At 44.1% G+C, this 18,795-nt stretch overlaps 1 protein-coding gene across 1 annotated transcript in view; it reads left to right on the forward strand.

The window, feature by feature from the left end:
• The window catches only part of MAD1L1 (mitotic arrest deficient 1 like 1), a gene marked incomplete at both ends in the record, with an annotated part of 320,077 nt that overhangs the window by 115,452 nt on the left and 185,830 nt on the right, over positions 1–18,795 (forward strand). Inside the window, one exon of the mRNA XM_079542666.1 lies at positions 12,108–12,248. Coding sequence (XP_079398792.1) covers positions 12,108–12,248 — 141 coding nt within the window. The remainder of the gene's footprint in view (positions 1–12,107; positions 12,249–18,795) is intronic.

Genomic DNA, 18,795 nt, shown 5'->3' on the forward strand with positions numbered 1-18,795 from the left:
AATTCAGAACTATAAAGGAATATGTGAACAACTGTTTTTATTTTTTTTCTTAAAGGCAGCAAATTTCATTATTTCTGTTAACCAGTGAAATCTGAAGAGGAATTGATGATACCATGCAGATTTCTTTGTGAGCTCATGGTGACACTTGAGTTGCATTTAGGGTTGATATGTCAGGAGACAGCACTGTTCCAGTAGGAGCAAACAAGGAAGAGTCTGACCTGTAAGTGGGGAAGTGTGAGATTTGCCCTTCTTGGCAGTTCTGATCTATTTAAAAAGCAAACTGGAAAAATGCAGTTTAACTATTCCCCCAGTGAATGAAAAGCAGAGGAAGCTAAGGGATGAAATCAGAAATCAAAGGCTGGGCATCCAGCCTTATCAGAGATGATCCGGAAGCAACTAAATGGGTTCTAAATGTAGAGGGAAAGATGGTAGATGCGAAGGAAGGGAGGAAGAAATCCTGAATGCCCATTAGCATGCCAGAGTGTCAGCAAGCTGAGTAGGAGAGCAGGCATTAGTGATGGGTAGCTGTCCTCCCCTTCCAGCTTGCTGCAAGTCCACACTAGCCAGTGCTTTGTGCTTGCTTTAACCACCCAGTAAACAGGCCCTTGTGTCTTGGTCAGCAGCCTTGCTCCTGTTTAAAGCATTCTGGTAGCAGACAAAATAGGGAGCATGTGAATCATCATAACTTTGATGAACAGTGAAATCAGCCAAGCTGAGTTTTGTTTCCCATCTCCCACCACCCCTGTGCTCTTCCTGCAAGCTTGCATTTGCTGCGTGCTATGAAGTATGCGATGGCACTGCCTGTCCCTCTGCTTGCTGCCAACCCCCAAGCACAGAGATCACCATGTGCCCAGAGTGGTGCAGAGCTTCCCCTGCAGTCTGTCTGGTGTGTGCCCCTGGTCTGCTCTGCTGTGTGATCAGCACAGTGCTGTCAGTACTGCTGGGCTGTGCGTAACACCTCCTGTGGTGGTACCTTAACAGCCGTATGGATCACCTTCCATTCATTCAGACATTGGGATTTAAAACCACTTGAGAGACCCCCTGTTTCTTTGTGTGGATGGTGGGAAAGAAAGTGCTGTTTAGAGCATAGGCGGAGTTGCTTTTCTGTTCTCTTTGCTGTTTGTATCGGCAGGTCAAATTGTCTAATGACTTTAATTCTAAGCTTTGTGAAGCATTTTTATTTTAAAAAAGTATTCCTTAAGTACGAAATATATGTTTGAAGTGCAAGAATGTTGAATTTAGAGAATAATGATCACATTCAGCTGGGATCGGTGGCTGATGCTAAAGAGGCAATTACGTCTGATTTGTGAAAGAGAGCAACCTGTGCAGAGCGCCGTACCTGCGGGGCGCAGCGGCACGCTCTCTGATCTCAGCTAATAAGAGTGGTGTCTAATATTAGAGTTTGCTTTGTCAGGCAGCCTGTGTGCGGGACGGGGTGAGTGTGTGATGCACAACGTGAGCAGCCGTTGGCCTTTGTTGCTGAGGGAGGAGGTAGGGAGAAGCTCTGTCCAAAAAGTTCTGGTTTTTTATGCTGCCGTTTCTTCGTTTATAGTCCTGAACTGTTGGTAAAGGGGGAAGTGCTTAGTATGGCTGTCATTCCCATAGGCATGGAAACTTCAGTGAAACTGCAGTTCAGCAAATGGCAGAAAGTGAGAGGGAGAGTGAAAACTTACTCTGGGGAAGTCTGGAGGGGAAGTATCTTCACATATGTAAAAAGCTGCTGTAGGGGAACAGATAAACTTTTGCTGAGGCTTGTACTGAGACCTAGGGGGATCAGGGTGCAGGCAGGGCTGCTGTGCCACGTCCTGCTGTAAAGCTCCTACTGCTGCTTGCTGGACTCGAGGCAGATGTTTTGCACAAGGAGTCTCCTGCATAGCATTGATTTTTGATTTTGTGTGTTTAGCATCCTTGGTGTGCACAAGGCAGAGGCAGAGACAAGCAGCTCACTGCTTTTTGGGCACTTCTGTTCTCACCTTCTATTCTCACTGTCTCTTAATGTGATATCTCTTGTGTGTGTTGTTACTAGAAGCGAAGAGGCAGGGACAAGCCTGAAAAATAAGAGCTGTGAGTGGAGTAAGAACAGCTTTTTGGAGAAAGTTGAGGAGAGGGATTGCTATCATGAGCTCTTACTGAATGATCAGCTCTTGTTACCTTTTATCTGCCCATCTCCTGGCATCAAGCAGTGGGTATGGTTCATCCTGTCCTTCTGGTACGTGGAGTATAAGAGAGGCCAAATTTGAGCTGAAGTCTGTCTGAGTTATCCAGAAAGTTCTGCATCGTGGATCTGTTGTGGTATGGAGGTGGGAGTTCATCATGTTCATTGTTAACTGCTGCTTTCCAGCTCCGCGCATCAGGTGCCAGGGAGAGACCTCAGCCCTCTGCTCCTGCATCTTTCTTCTTGACAGTCACTTCTACTCGCTGTGAAGGAGTTATGCCCAGAAGTATAAATGCTGATAGTCCATTTTCTTCAATAATACCCAGCAGATGTTTAGTATGGAAACAAAACCGTGATTTTAGTCTGTAACAAAGCAGATCTGGTGAATGCTGGGCCTGTGGTCTTTATTGCTGTGTGGTTTGGCTGAAAATAAAACATAAACAAATAAGAGTGTGCATAATGTTGTGATCAAATATTAATTAAAAGATGCTGAATGTTTTGGTTTTAAACATTTAATCATCGTTCTTTTTCAGATGTATATAATGAATATATTTCCTAAATAATGTTTTTCTTCTGGTAAACTGATTTTTCTACTTGTTTTTAATGAAGCTTGACTTCAGTACTTTGCATTTTGTCTAATGGCTTGAGCATAACATTCTTGATGTCAGTGCAGTTCTGAGGATAGATTTTGTTGACTTAATATTGCAGAGCCAGTGGAGGGAGAACAAAGAGAGGAACGTTTTTGTCTGCATGAATTAAGCAGCGCTCCGGCAGCTCTCTGGAAGGAAGGCATTTGCTGAGTGGCAGCTAATATTAACATTAGCCCAACTAACTTGTAGGTTATTTAAAGGTAATATTTTCCTTTGGAAACGTTTGAAATTTGAAGAAACCCACATATGTGGGCAGTTGTTACAGGGGCTGAAGGTTCTTTCTTAAGTACAGGAGTGCCTTCTCTTCTTGAGCAGGGGGTTGCCTGCAGTGCATCCATCTGCTCACAGCTGGACCTTGGCATCCCCTGGCTGGGCAGCTTTTGTGAGAGCACCTGCAGCTCTGGAGCTGGGCTGAAAAAAACCAAAAGAAGTGAAGATGGGATTGTTTACCTTAAAAAGTAGTTGAAGAAGAGGTGACAAGTTGATAGCTCGCAGTCTAATGAATGGTTTCGAGAAGTTGTTTGGGAGCTGTTGTTTTCCTTGTCTGTGCAGCACAAGAACAAAGGTGTTCAATGAAGCTGAAAGGTGGTAAATTAAAAACTGATAAAAGAAAATACATTTTCAAGCAATGGAAGAAGCTGTGGGATTCATTTCCACCATATAATTGGCAAGGTCATGAATTCATCGGGGTTCAGAAAGAGGCTGGATATTTATGTGAGCAATGAAAATATCCAGAGAAGTTGTCAGTGAGAGATTGTTTTTCACATGCGTTTACTAAATACTGATTTTTTGGGTTGGGAAGTCCAAGGTGAAGTTGGGACTGGAATGGAGGCAGAGGACCACAATCCCATACCTGCATGGTGCAGATCCTGTCCATCAGAGCCTCTGTGCCTTTTGGGCACCTGATGTTGTTCTTCAGCACTCCTGGGCTGGGAGGAAGCACAGCCAAGGACAGCTCGTGGTCTCTGCCAGCCAGCACCCAGTTCCAATGCCAACATGCTACAAATCTGGGCTCAGGAATCCCGAAGCGAGAGGTGGCAGACCTCTTTCGAAGTGCAGCTTGATGGACGTTAATGATCAGATGTTGTGTGGCTGAACCTCTTGGGAGAACTCAGCTTGGTGCCTTCCCTCCCATCATCAGTGCCCCTTCTTATCTCTTTTGCTTCACCAACTTTGGCTGCAGGTTGTGTTCAAAGTGCTTTCAGGGAGCAGAAGGCTCTTTTATGGATGTAAGGGAGAGAAAATGAAGGAAATAGCTGAAGAGGAGCTGAGCTTTGGGTATTTTGCTTCATTGTCTGAGGCAACACCTGCATATGGGCTGTTGGCTGTGCTAATGAGATGTGTTCTGTGCATATTGTCTGAGCTGAGGTCTGGGCTGAGAGAAGAAACTGATCTAACAAGGCCAAGGAGGTGCTGTTCGGTGCAGCTGATGCTTCTAACCTCTTCTTTTCTTTCCTTTTTCTGTTCAGTAGCTAAAGTTGCCTTATATGCTTGAAGCACTGAATTTGTTATTCGTTCTTGTTTTCAAGTGATGCAAGTTAAAACATGTAACCCACACGGTTTCTGTAATGTGAAATCTGTGTTTTGGCCACACTGCAGTAAACTGTAGAACTTCAGTTCAAAGTAATGGCTTATTATCACCTTGTCTCAGATCAATCACTGAATGTGATAAAATAAGCGCTGTTAAGCTAGCCCAGATTCACTGGGGGTGACCTATGGGATGATCTGACCTATGATTTCCAAAACTTATTGAAGTTCTTCATGTTTGATATCCTGAAGTTATGAAGTAGAGGGAATATTTTGTGAATTAAGTCAAATGTAGAAAAGGAACATTTTCTAATAACGCAGCTGGGTGAAGCATTAGCTAGAAGCCCTGCTTTGTTTGCCTGTCTCAAAAAGCCCCACTTGCTGTATTTCTAGAACAGAAATAAGTCTATAAAAAGACAAAGAAATTACTAAGTTCAATTTAATATATTGAACTGATTGCATGAACTTGGTTCTCCAATTTCTCTTATTTATTTATTTTTGCAGAGATAACTGCACTGGTTTAGAGCATGGTTCAGTCTTTTCTCAACTTAATGATATTTAAGAGGTTAAACCTGCAGGAAATTGGCTTTTAAGAGATTTAGAGGCCAGAATATGAGTTACTTACTGGGCAGAAGGAGAAAGAAATCAGAGGGTAAGGAGTTAAGTATAGGGCTGAATTTTTATGTGCTGTAGACACTGTCAGAATAGAAGAATCTGATGCCCAGCCACAAAAACTTTATTTTCAGGTCTGAATAACACTTCATTTTTCCCCTTTTTCTTTTTGAACGGATGAATAAAATATCAGTTATTTATTGGTGGTAAGTAGGGACGGATACATTTTGTGCCAGTTGCCTGCCTTCTTTCTGCCAATGACGGTAATGGAGAGGCTGGGAGGAAGGAGGGGACGGTGTTTCCTTTCTTTTTTCTTTAAATGATCATTTTTCAAATGCGAACTGAACTCATGGTGCCATGTAGCTGTCAGAGCAGCGTGGCTCTGTTCTGAGCCCAGTGGATACGGCAGCTTCACACTGGTGTGGGATTGCTGCTGTCTGAGCAGCGGGGCTGAGAGGAGCAGCAGAAAGAGGATTTTGGATGAATAGATGAGACAGATAGAAAACAGAGCTTGTGCTCGAGACAGGCGGTGGGAAACATCCCAGTGGAAGGGAGTTAAACAGGGAAAAAAACCCCACCAGAACAGCCATAAAATTATTTCACAGCAGGAGGTTAAGAAACATAACTAAACATGTTAAACTCACTGTGAAGCAAGAGGACCCCAGGGGTATTTTAGTCAGATAATATTTAGTTTGCTGCAGTGTCAGTTGTATGATTGCTTGTCATCTGGCATATGTATGTGCTTTAAGCAGGATGAGGCTTTCAGAGACCATGAACAATTTTCCAGAAGATGGTAAGCAGGGGATTTATCAGACACAGATTAGAAGAGTTACAGTGGATTTATTTGCACTGGTCCATTGCCAGGACGTAAGGCAAAGCCAAGCCCTCTCTGCTGAAGTGCTGAAGCTGAGGGACAGTAGCTAGAAAGGAAGAGCTGTAAATCTGAAGAAGGAGTTGCAGAATGTAAGGGCCTATGAGTTATACATGCAATTGTAGTTGCACATTTAGAATGACCTGCAGGACGTTTGCCAGAGGAGCTGCTGTGCTGGAGTGCAGAAGTTTAGAGGTGATGGTTGGGCTTCCTGGGGAATCCCAAAGCAGCCGCCATTTGTCTTTCCCTCTGTCTCGGCCTCTTTGCTCAGTTGTGGTCTCAGTGAAATCTGCTGGATGTTTTATGGAGTCAACTGCCTTTTTTGTATATGCTGCTTTAACTGGGGCCTTGAGTAGAAAGTCAATGGTGTGTGCACACATATGTGTCTGCAGTCAGTACTCATTTGCAAAGTAGCGTGGAAGTAGGATCAGCCATAGAGAGAAGTGTTGGGAAATAGCTGTTCCTGAGAAGGAAACTGTTGGGACATTTGGGAAAAGAAAATGTTGGTTTAAAATGTGATTAGTGCCAAAGATAAGAACGCTGAGAGAAACAGGGTTTGCCTTCTGGTGACAGAAGATGCTGCTGTTGACAAGGGGGATTTGAGAAGTTTCTGGTAATTTGATTTTTGCTAGTTTTGTTTGACGTGTTTGTTCTGGAAGGCTCAATGAGCTCTTGTTAGCAACGCTCTGGGAGGGTCAGGAGCTGAGGAAATCTCCTCTTAGTTAGGTTCCCATAGCAGCAAAGTCTGATTGAATTGGCATTTTTAACCACTGTGCCTTCAGTCTCCAGGCCTCTGTCTCTTAGGTCTTTCTGTGTCCGCTTCTTTTACCTTTTCTTCCAGCCATTTTCCAGGAGGCAATGGGATGTTTTGTGTACAGCCTTTGAAAACCATCACCTCATTACGAAGTTGGGCTTAACAACGTAGCTATGGGTATAATTAACAGTTTTTCTGAAAAAAAATTTGCTAGAGAGGACCAAGCCACTTGTAAAACTGCACTAACCTCCTTTCACCACCTGTAGGCTGATGATGTGGAATAATGACATCTGATGCTGCAGCTTATGGAGATGGCTGTGCTGCTACACGAGATGCAGGGCTCAGTGCTCTGCTGTCATGAATTTCATCGCCTTGATGCAAATTCATTTCTCTCAATTACCGAGATGATGTTGAATTGTAACCCTCCTCTTTGATAAACACATCACTGAAGTTGAGATTTATTTGCCTTTATTCAGCAGACAAGTTACCTGTCAAAGAAGGAAAATAGACTGGTTTGTTATTATTCATATTGAGTGTCAGTTGATTGTTTCTTGTTCCTATTCTTCTCTGCCTTCATACAATTTGTTTGTTGGTATTTTCTTCAGGTATTTTATGAGATACTACAATTATGAAGTGACTGATAATTGCCAGAGCCTGTACGTCCTGTCCTCCTTCACAGAGGGTGGTTCTGTTCCTCTTTCCTGTTCTCATGGCCTCCTAACATTGGGGAGTTCCTCACTGATAGTGAGCTCAGGTCCATGAGCATCCACCAATCTTTTCTGAAGGATGGAAAGGATATATTTTGTCAGTAGGTCTTTACACCATCTGACTGTTAAAGTGTTTTTTGGTTACTTCTGACCACATTTTTGCTTTCATTCCCACACTTCATGCTGCTAATTTTTATCCTGTTAAGCAGTTGGTCCAACCTTTGGACGCTTTATACGTGTGTACCTATATAGCTTAAAGCAAAAAACCACACGTCATCATTCATCTTTCTCTTCTATTTGTGTTGTTAGGAGTAGTTAGCTAAATTATACCTGATTGCAAATAGCATCTGTTTGATGTTGAAGCTCTGTATTCTTTCTTCAGTCGCGTTTTGAAGCTCTCTCTTATTGCGACTGATTTGGAGTTAGGAGTCTGGAGAGGAAGAGGAGGGGAAATCTTGCCACTGATTTCCTATAATGAAGCAGTCTATTAGCATTCTCCTAAAATTATCATTAATTAAACAAAAAGCTCATCTAGCACTAGGAGCAGGAATATTTCTGCACCATCAAAAAGGCACTGAGTGGGAAATATCATTATGATTCCACTTTACGAAGTCTCTCTCCTCTGCCAGGCTGGAACCCGTGCAGGAGCGAGAAAGCAAGCGAGCTGTGTTTGGGTTTTGGATTAATAGTTGAAGTTCACTCATGTGGAAATAAAGCAGATTTTACTTTGACTGGAATTTGTCATTAAAAAGCCATTATCAGAACCGACCAGCACAATTCCTGCTCTTTCATTGCTAATGACAAAACAATCTGTTCTTTCAAACGCAACAACCTTATATTTTCTTTCAGAGAATGGCGCAGGAGTCCTAACAGAGCAGAAGCTGGGTGAAGAAAGGCAGCCCAAAGATTTATTGATCAATAAAGCAGACAATTACAGCTTGTTTATAAAAGGGAAAAAAAAAAATCTCCAACCCAAAACCTTGGGTCTGCAAGCAACACTGAAGCTCTAATAATGACAACTGTGGTATCCAGCTTCAAACGATAAAAGTCAATAGGAAGATATAGGATTTCAATAAAGTTATGACACTAGATAAACTTTACCCCAGGAACAGATTTTCCCAGAGTGTGTGACTGACTTCAGTGAGATTTGTAACTTTAATTTCTTTCCTATTGATTTTTCTTTTCTCCAACTAATTAGAAAGTCTGCGGTGAATTCTGTGTGTATAGGTTTGAGGAGGGGCCAACAGGCATCAAGGAGAATAGGGCCTGAGATTTTATTTATACATACCTATATATAATATAAATAAAGGGTCCGATGGCATTTTTAATTCTTTTACTATATTTTGCTTTTTCTCCACTTGCTTCCAATGTACAGCAGGGAGCTGTGTGTTCTCCTCCCTGCGTGTCGGAGGCCATGGGCTGCCCTGGAGGTGTGTGCAGTGCTGCTTTGGTGATGTGGCTGTGCTGTAAGGATGGTGGCAACTGGTGGATGCTTATTGGAAGGCTTCTCAGTTCTTCCCCTAAAAACAACCCCAAGAGAAGTTCCTAGAAGAACCCTCTTATGTTACTGCTGTTTCTAAGCTGCTCCTGTTGCCCTCTAGTGTGTCAGTGTCAATAAACTTTCCTGTGTCTTCAAGTTACTTACCAAATGGGTCAAATGTTGGCTTCAGGTAGGAGAAGGAATAGAGATGGTGACAGAAGAACTGGAGAGAAGTTTGATCCTAGGGCTCAAACCAAGCCCTTCAGAACGTGGTTAGAGCGAGCTGCATTTCTGTTCTGGTGTTGATTAGAATGTGGCCAAAGTGAAGAACACCCAAATATGTGCCGTGTTCTGCTTCTCCAGGGACTTCACAGGAACTGCTTTTGGTGAACTGCCATTGCAAAGTCAGAGTGTGAGTTACGGGATAGCAAAGATGCTTTGTGCTGGGTACGTTTTGGAAATTCTCCATGGGACCCCATTTTAGCAATTCTGCTGAATACTGCCTTGAAAGAGCAGAAGTGTGAGAAAAAAGTCAGAGAAGATATACTGAAGTCACAGCAGAGGTCTTTGATGGGCTTGTGGAGTGTTTTGTCATATGGGATGAGGGGATACTGCGGCAATGACAGAACTAGGATTAAATTGTTGAGAATCTTTTTAAACAGAGAACTTCTCAACAAGAACTTCAGTTTCCTGCCAAACGAACAAGATCTTTAGGAGGGAGAGAAAAGCTCTCAGTAAGTGCTCTCGGTGGGGGACGAATTGGAAAATGGAGCTGGGGACCACTTGTTGGTGAGAAATGATTTCATTACGGTATTAATATTTAGAAATAATTAAGGAGGAGAACTAGACTCCAGGATCAAGTGTTTAATTGTGCCACCCTTTATTCCAGTTTCTCAGCCCCTTTTTTTCAATCCAGCTTGTGCTGTGTTTGCTGTGCATGCCTTTTCCTGGCGAGTTGCATCTTTTCAGTGTACAGCTTTGAAGGGCAAGGTCTGTAGCTGGCTGCAGGGGAAACACACCCCATAAGAATGTCCTGCTCCTGTTCTCATCCAACATTGTCCTAATGTGAAAGCAGACAGTTGCTGTTGCAGCTGAACAGCTTGGGGAGCTGCTGGAATCTTGCTGGGAAGGACTTGACTGACCTCATATTCGGCAGTTAATTGGAAGCCAAGTGTGATGGGAATTGCCACAGGTCCTGTTTGCTGCTGAAAAAATGCTCAGGGGTTTGGAACTGCCTTCCTGTAATGGAGAGAACATTGCCATGTTAAATTATCACATTGAGGAACGATGCTTTGCAGAAAATTAGAATAGGGAGCAGCTTGGAGTACATAGAGAGCTAGTGAGATGAGGCTGTAATTGCAACAGTGTGCAAGGATAAACCCAGTAACTTCAATAAAAGCCATCATTATGTACTCTTCTGTGTCCTAGACAGGGATTCTGGGGTAAACAGAGAATGAAAGTCTAAGCAAAGGCAGGCTGCCTTCTGGAGAGTACACCTGGCAGACTGGGTGACGTGTGTGTGTGTTACTGGGGGAGAAGGATGGAGCCATCCTTTACTGCTGGTTTTCTGCTAAACAAGTTCATTACCAGGCAGGTGTGGTGTGACTCCATCTGGTGTTCTCCTACAGTAACATGGAAGTTTTTCTTTTCATGTGTCTGTTAGATCAGTAATTCTTTGTAAACTGTACTGGAAAACTATTCTTTCCTTAGAAAAGTATTTCTCTTCATTTAGGCCTGAGCAAGAAGCCAATAATAGCTTCCATCACTCTGTGTTAGAACCTGTTTTTCTTTATTAACATGCTTCTTGCAGCCTGAGGCTGGGCTTTGATCTTGAGATCCTTTTACCTGCTGACCAGCCCAACCATCTTGGCTGACCTTTCAGTGCATCATCCCATGCTCTGGACAAAAACCATTCCTGTGGCAGTGCCCCCTTCTTATTTTCACACCTTGAATTTGGCTGTTCCTTCCCTTCCCCATGCATACACGTGCTGTCCGCAGTCAGCGTTTGACCTTTAGGTTAGAATGGGAAGGCTGTGGGCTTCAGGTGCAGGCTTGCTTGACTGAGCAGTTAGCATCCCTTTCTCTATCTGAAATATAGCCCTTATTATTAAACATTAAGTTTGGGATTGAGGGGAAGGGGCTTTCCTATTCCGGTAATTTTTGATTTCCATGGGAGAGCAGGGTCCCAGCCAAGTGTTTCAGCATGGCTAAGCAATGTTTGTGAGCTGCTCCAAGTTCTCTGTAGCAGCAGTGGCCTGGGAACGGCACAGCTGTAAAGCTGAGTGATCCTCTAATAACAGTTTGGATGTTTGTGATCACAGCATTCACAGAGATAATGGATTTGCCCTGAACGTTTGTGCATTGCTGCAGCAGGGTGAAATAGAAATTTCAGCAATAAAAGGGAAGCAACTCTGTAAGATTTCCTAGGAGTTTCTGCTCTTTTGATTTATGCGGTGGGAATGTACTGCTTTGGCTCTGTTCTGCAGCCTTGCAAACATCAAGGCTCTTCAATACAGTCAAAATATGAAACATTTCATCAGCTCTCTAATCCCTGTATGCACACTGCACTGTACCCAGCAATCTCTTTAAAACATACCTGGCTTTCTGGAATGTTGTTCAGCCTTTTGTCCCCACCAGTGTCTTGCCTACAAGGTGCTACCTAACACAGTTAGCTTTCAAGCCCAGCTTTTTACTTGGGAGTGTGAAAGCTCTCAGAGCATGGAGAAGGATCCTCCTGTTTGTAACCATCAGCAAATAGGAAAGTGAGCCAAGCACATTCTCGGCAGGATGTTAACCTCTGAAAAAATACTGATTATAAGCACTCAATATTGCAGTGCTCAACAGGTGATCAGTCACGTACCATTTGGGGGATATTTGCTCTTAGTCACTTTGCCCATCATCACATCTATTTCATTTTTGTTGCCATAATTCTGTTCATTCACTGCTGGAATTCTTTGGCAGGAAAAATGTCAAGTACTGCACTCAACGTTTTGCTGAAGAAATCTGTTCAGCCTGTTGAATTAGAACAGCGTCTCCAGAAAGAAGGCAGGCTCTGGTTTCAGTTATTTGCTTGTTAGGGTGAATGCATGTTGCTGTCCTGCAAGGGATGTGTGCTTTTTTATGCCCCAGACAATCTGATTATTCATTTCTTGTGTTTTTTCATTGATTTGTATCAGAGCTGCGTGCTCACACCTGTGACTCCATGCACATACAAAGACCATGAGAGTATATCCATCAGGGTTTTGTTTTTTGTTTTTGCAATGGAGAAAAACAAGTTGTCCTGAGGACCCTCCTGCATGAGCAGGTTTGAGGGCCTTTACCCCTGACGATGATTTCTGTTCTTCCCTGCAGGAGCGTGATGGGATGCGGGCCATCCTGGAGTCGTACGACAGCGAGCTGACCCCAGCAGAGCACTCCCCACAGCTGAACCGGCGCATGCGGGAGGCCGAGGAGATGGTGCAGAAGCTGCACGCTCATAACTCCGAGCTGGAGGTAATAAAGCAGCATCCTTCTCTAACCCCAGAGGGGGGAACAGCCGAGGCCGTTTAAGACCGAGCTGCCTAGCAGTGTGCTCTGCAGAAGGCAGGTTTGTAAAATGCAGGCTTGGGAATGCCAACGTCACTGAGACCCACCGCGTGGTGTCGGTGATTCCCTGCAGTGTGTGCAGCAAGGCTCTCCTGCAGGCTGTGTCACTAAGGGTGTGCTCACTAGGCCTTTACTTAGAGAGTTTGGAGGAGTAAAGAACCTGTCTGCTGTTGCTCTTCTCTTTGTGGCATTGGGCCTGAAAGCCCCAGAGCACCAGTAACTACATTAACTGCTTTTTTTATACTGGGGTTTTCTCTAAGAGAAACATTTTCTTTTTTTCTGAAGATAGTGTTTCTCAAAGGGATTCTTACATTATTATTCTCTTTATGTAAATTTGCAGGCTGAAACGGGGCTATAATGAGGTAAATTATAACATCCATTTGCCAAATTATTCCCTACCTCCCTGCTGTATTTGGTGGTAGTGGAACGGTCCTGAATAGAAATATTTGGAAATATCTCTGTGATCTTAAATCTTGGCATTTTTATTCCATAGATTTCACAGTAACTGTAAGTATGTGAGTTTTCCTTTCTTCGTGTCTAATTCTACCAGCAGTCAGATTTATAGACACTGTAATTCAAATGGAGTAAAACTTGTAGTAATTGCTGCTCCTGGGATTCCTAATGAAGTGAACTGCCCCGCTGTGCATCCATCTCCTTGTCACTCCTGTCATTTTCAGGAAACACTCTTTTCTTCTTTAATAGATAGGGGCTTAGGACGGGGAGTACTGGCTACAGTGACCTCCAGAGCCTTAGCAGGCAGAGCAGTGTGGTGTGAGCTCTGTATTGCATTATAGGTCCTCTTCCTCCCTGTTTCTCTTTCTTGTTTTGGGCAAGTGAAGCCAGCAATCAGTGGCAGATGAAAAGGAAACTTCCCTAAATGTTTTCATCTCCATGTGGTTGTTTGATATCCGCGTTGTTGAACAGCAGGATCAGATGTCACTGGCATGACATGCTAGGTGGCTGATTCATCCTGTGGTCTGAGTTGCTGCCTGCAGTGGCTCTGGGTTGATGGATGGAGACGTCCCGAGTTGTTTTGCTGTATGGGTCGAATCTGCACTGGGTGGTAGCAGATTACCTTTTCCTTTTCAGGTGGAAGTGTGGAGGAGTGTTGTAACCAGTTCCTGCATCCCTTTAATTATTTATAGGGAAAAAATGATAAGTTTATCTTCATGGATGTGGATTAAGGGCTACGTGGAAAATTTCAGAAAGGAGCTGTGTTCTCTGGAGGTTTGTTTTGTGTGATGTCAACCTTTAAGTCTTTCAAAGACTTTGCTAGAAGCAGGATTCAAAGTCCTTATATTCCCCTTGTAAAGTAAAATTTTATGCTTCACTTGCTTGTTTGCCTTTCTGACTGCAACGTTGGCTGCCAAATCCAATCAATTTTGAAATTTTGGAGTTTGTTGTTCTAGTAAAAATCCGAAAACCAGAAAGGGAAATGGAGGTCCATGAGGGCCTGCTGGCATCTCGTCATCAGGAGCAGCAGCTGTAAGTCACTGCCTGCAGATCAAAGATCTGGTTGATAGCAGCTATTAATAACTTCTCACATAATGCTCTGCACCTCCCAGCTCTGCACATTTTAGAATTGTTGGCACCTGTGTGACTCATCTCACAAACAAACAGAGGAGACAGCAGGAATGAGGCACCTTGGAGCTTCGGTTGATTTCTGAAATATGGGTTAAACCATCTCTGATGCTGCAGGGGAAGCAGAAGGGAACTTAGGCACATCTAAATGGTTGTTTTCATGGTTTGTTTTGTTTTTTTGCTATTGAACACTTCATTTACCCAAATCTCTGCCCATGTACCCTAGCAGAGAAACCTTTGATACTTGTAGAGCTGACACGTCTGTGTGTGTGTTCCTGCTGGCTGCCCCAGTCTGTTACCAGCAGCCCCACCTCTGAACAACCCGCAGAGGGAATAAGTAATGTTTCTAACCAGAGTTTTTTGTACTCTGGAAATGGAGATTTTTCCCATTCATTCCAACAGCAGCCCCATGTGAGTGAGGAGGCTCTCTGCTGAAGATGGAGCATAGGAAGAGTTTGTGCTGAGGCAACAGCTTCTCACTTATCAGAACCCTCATCTCCCTAATAAGTCTTCTGCTTGATGTGTGAGTGGAGGTGGGAAGCAGTTTAAAAGAACACAGGGAACGAGAGAGAGGTGTGTAGGCCCCGAGGGCTGCATGTGAGCAGTTTGTTAGTGCATACTGCAGGGATGGTGTGGTGCAGAGCTGTGTTGGGCCCTGTGTGACTGGCAGGACAGCTGCTGGGAACACTGCAGGGTCTGCATCATCAACCTCACTGGGAAGAAAGGCACCTTGCCAGGAGCTCAAATGCAGAGTGATGCTTCCAACCCAGCTCACTTTGCACTTTGCAGCACTGTGTTGCTGCCAAAGAACTGGTCCTGTCTGTGCCTTGATAGGGCAGAGAACCATAGGATGAAGACAGGCTGATGGGGAGCTTTTAAAATCCCCTTCACTGATGACTGATGATACAAGCTGGATCTCTAATGCATGAGCATGCAAACACGTAGTCTGTTCTGGGGCTGAAAATGATTGCCATCTCCTGCCCAGGACTGTCTGCCCCAGCACGAGCCCTGTTCCACAGAGCTGAGCTGGCTGTCAGGGTTCAAGAAAGCCCTTTATGGAGCACTACACGTAAAGCAGGGAGGAGACCAAGAAAAGCACCACCTGAAATGGAAGCTGGAAAAAGCAAGCAGGCTGTGCCAGCCTATTTCGGGTGGTTAATGGAGTGTCACTCAGCATCTTTTTGAAAGTGTGTTTTGGAACTGAAAAGGGAATGAGTTTGTCTCTGGTCAGCATGTAATCAATACATAAAATTAACAGAATTGCGGTTGTGTTCCTGTCGTGACATAAATTTTCAGCTTGCAGTCAGCAATATTTGCAGTTTTTGTGCCAATCTTGATTAACTTTTACAACCGTTGCTCCCATTAACTCTAATCTCAAGATAAATGTGACAAAGCAAGAAGCCTCTGAGCATGTGGCAGCTTGTGACAGAGCTCTGTTGTGGAGTTTAGTGTTTGAAAAGTTAAATCCAGCTGCACAAAAGAGAAATCATCATAAATATAACTCCATTAATAGCTATTTTATTACAACACACTTGGCTCCATATGAAACTTTAATGAAGAGAGATTTGCAAGGAAGACTCACGCTGACACCTTCAATGGTCTCTGGCATTTTTTACATTGAGAGATTTACACTGTCTGTGAACACCATATGTATTCTAATCAGATAATTATGAGTCTGACAGTTCCAGCACGAGAAATGCCATATGCTCTGTGCTTTTTGTGGTGCTGTTGTTGTTATGGATTACTTTTTTCATCGTGGGTATTACTGGTGACCTCCAAACTTGTTGACCAAAAATTGTCACCTTATCTGAGCGTGATGTTGCAGCTCATCTGCTGGTGGTACCTGTGGTGTTAGCCACAAGTCTGCTCCTCGCTAAGTGAGTTGCTTAGCAGTCACTCCGGTGCTTAAAGTGCTCAGAATTTATGTGGATGCAATAGAATGTTTATTTGAGCAGTTAACAGTTCCTCCTCATCTCTCACCTGGCTTCCCCCTCAGTGCTTTTCCACTTTGTTTTACCTCCTTTTTTTCCTCCCTTTGATCCGCACTTTATGCTTGTTGTGCTTTATTCCTCTGCTGAGTTCTCTCTCTCCCTCAAAGGGAAATTGCCTCTTTACATGGCAGAAGGGGTTTCTGTGATGATGGGAGCTTAACAGAGAAATTCCCTTCTATCTGTGCGATGCACAGAGGAGTTTGTTTCTGTGTTCAGGTTTCTCCTGCCTGCTTTCACTGCCTCTCTGCTGCCTTCCAGCCTTTCTGCACCACTTATCTCAGTGACAAGTGTAAGAAGCAGTGAGAAGATTGCCCTGCTCCCTTTGGATGTCCACAAGGAGCAAATCCGAGTCACTAGAGCTTTCCTGCCGTTCCAGCATGGTGTGTGTTTCGCTTGCCCAGACTTCTGCTGTCACTGTAGCATCTTATCTGTAACTTGGGAGGGAGAAAAGAGACTCTCTGGAGATGATGCTCACGTGCTGCACGCACCAGCTAGCACTGATTGCTGAAACACAGTGCAGGCCATCATATTCTGACACAACAAACTCCCTGTCAGAATAGCATTTGGAACCTGTGTGCTTTGGCATCTCTCAGCAGTTCTGAGCCTTCCTGGCTGCCGCTGCATCCTTCACCTTTCTTTTCTTTTCTAGAGGAGAGGTGGCTCAGGCTCTGCGTCCTCCAGCACCGCTGCGAATCAGATGATCTTTGGTTCTCTCTTCTCTCACACATTTCATCTTCCTCCAGACCTGAGTGCCCTTGTCAAGTCAGGGAGCCGTGAGTTCCCTCTCTCCCTTTTGCACCTGCTGGCGGCTGTGTTTGGGGAGAGCACCTTGCAAAGCGCCGTCACATAAATGAGGAAGTCGCATCGTGAGGGGTGCAGTGATTTGTTAAAGGTGACAGTCCCTGCTCTGTGGGAATGCCCTTAAAACTGGCTGGTGCCACAGCAGCAGAGCCTGTCTCCTTGGACCCAACGCTTTTGTAATTGGTTGGACTAGATGTTAAAGCCCAATTATTATTAATTTTATTTTTTATTTTTTGGAGGTGCTTCCTCATTTTGGATCTGTACCGAAAATCAGGTGGTGTGTGGCAATGCCAGTGCTATAGGTATCCTGCACAGAGCAGGGTTGTAAAGGTGGATTTTTACAGCTTGTTTTAATGTGGATGCTCTGACAGTTTAAGAATGGCTTTAACTCAGCAGTTCCTTGGGACCACGGCTAAAGAGGAGCGGGCTGCCATCATTCTTAAGAAATGAGAATTCTTGACACCAACTTGTAGAGAGCAAATTGAATCATTAATGAAGTTATCTGTCCTTCCAGCCTGTGGTACATATCAGGGGCTGCAGGAAGCAGCCCAGCTGAGGTGAGACCGCGGTGCTGTGTGGGATGCTTGGAGCACGGCAGTCTGCTTTTGTTCTGTGTGTCCAAAGCCTTTGTCACCAGCTGGGGACATCACAGTGGCACCTCTGGAGGCTCTTGTGATAGGTGCTAGCAGCCTGTGCTCCCCTAAAAATGCTCTTGGTGTGAGTAGATCCTCCTGTAGACTCTTCCGATGATGTTTTGAATAACAAAGCACAAACAAGGCTTGACCTGAGGAATTTGTATCACCTTCAAATGCACCTGGCTGTAGGAGATGAGAGAAGCAGGTGAACTGGGTCTAAATTCTCACAGGAGATTTAAAATTACCCAATTTTCTAGTGATGTTTTGGAAAGAGAAGATAACTGATGTGAAGTTATGAGTCACATTCACCACAATAGAACAGGGCAGAGTGTTTCTTATAGCACTGAGAGCTTTAGAATGCTTTAAACCAGAAAGCCTGCTTGCCTGTGCCCGGAGATACAGGCTTTGCATTCAGATGTCTTCAGGTGGAGGAGGAAGCAAAAACACAGGGTGGGAATGGTGGCTCTGGCAGCAGGCAGAGGTGGCACACAGGGGAGCTGTTTTGAAGCAGTGTGGTTCATTTTGCCTCCTGCTGTCAGCGTGCTGCTGGGGTGAAGCCTGGGTGCAGTAGGTGCAATGCCTCTTCCCCACCGGGCAGAAGGAAGGAGCCAGGTTAAGTGTCTTAAGGAAACAGGTAGCTGCTGGCTTCTTGAAGTTAAGGAAGGCTTTGACAGTGTGCTTGCATCACTTCCCTGGGTCATATTCTACAATTACAGACTTTTTACTTTATTTCAATTTTATAGAAATCACATGGATTGCATTCTGTGTTAAATCCTGAGATCTGACTTCAGTGGGTCCATTCCAAGCTGGAAAGCATGGTGAATTCATGCAGTGTTGATGTTATCTGTGTGGCCCACACAGCTGCACCCATGTTGCTGCCATGGCAGACCCTGGGGGCTGGGTTTGTGTTCAGGTGTGCTTGGCTCAGTAGGGGCAGGATAAATGTCCAGGCCAGGATTGTCTCTTCTGTGTGTCCCAGAGGTGCTCTGACCATTGCATCACACCTCACTGGAACTGTGTTGGTGAATTAATTTCCTTGTCAGAAAGTGCAAAGTGAAGTTAATGTTTAATGTTCTCTAGTTCTTAGGACTACTACTTAGTTGCATTTTGGCAGTGATGAAAGCTGTAGCAGCTCATGGAAATTAAGCAGTTCTGAGAGAAGCAAGAAAACAGCATCTGGTGAAAAGATTAGAATTGAAAATTGTGCGTCCACAAAACATCACAGCAATTTGATCTATTCCTTGCCTCTGCCTTGCGTTAATGACATGAAACAGTGCTTGTTGGGGCATCTTGAGAGATGTTTCGAACTTGTTCAGGTAGGTTGATTTTTATAATGATTGGATTTGAATTCTGTGATTTTTAGTGCTTCATTTCAGGAAAACTACATGATCTCTGCATAATTTAAAATTTAAAATATGTATTTATAAGTGTTTTCACGTCACCTTT

The sequence above is a fragment of the Tetrao urogallus genome, assembly GCF_951394365.1.
Source record: "Tetrao urogallus genome assembly, chromosome: 15".
Taxonomy (NCBI): domain Eukaryota; kingdom Metazoa; phylum Chordata; class Aves; order Galliformes; family Phasianidae; genus Tetrao; species Tetrao urogallus.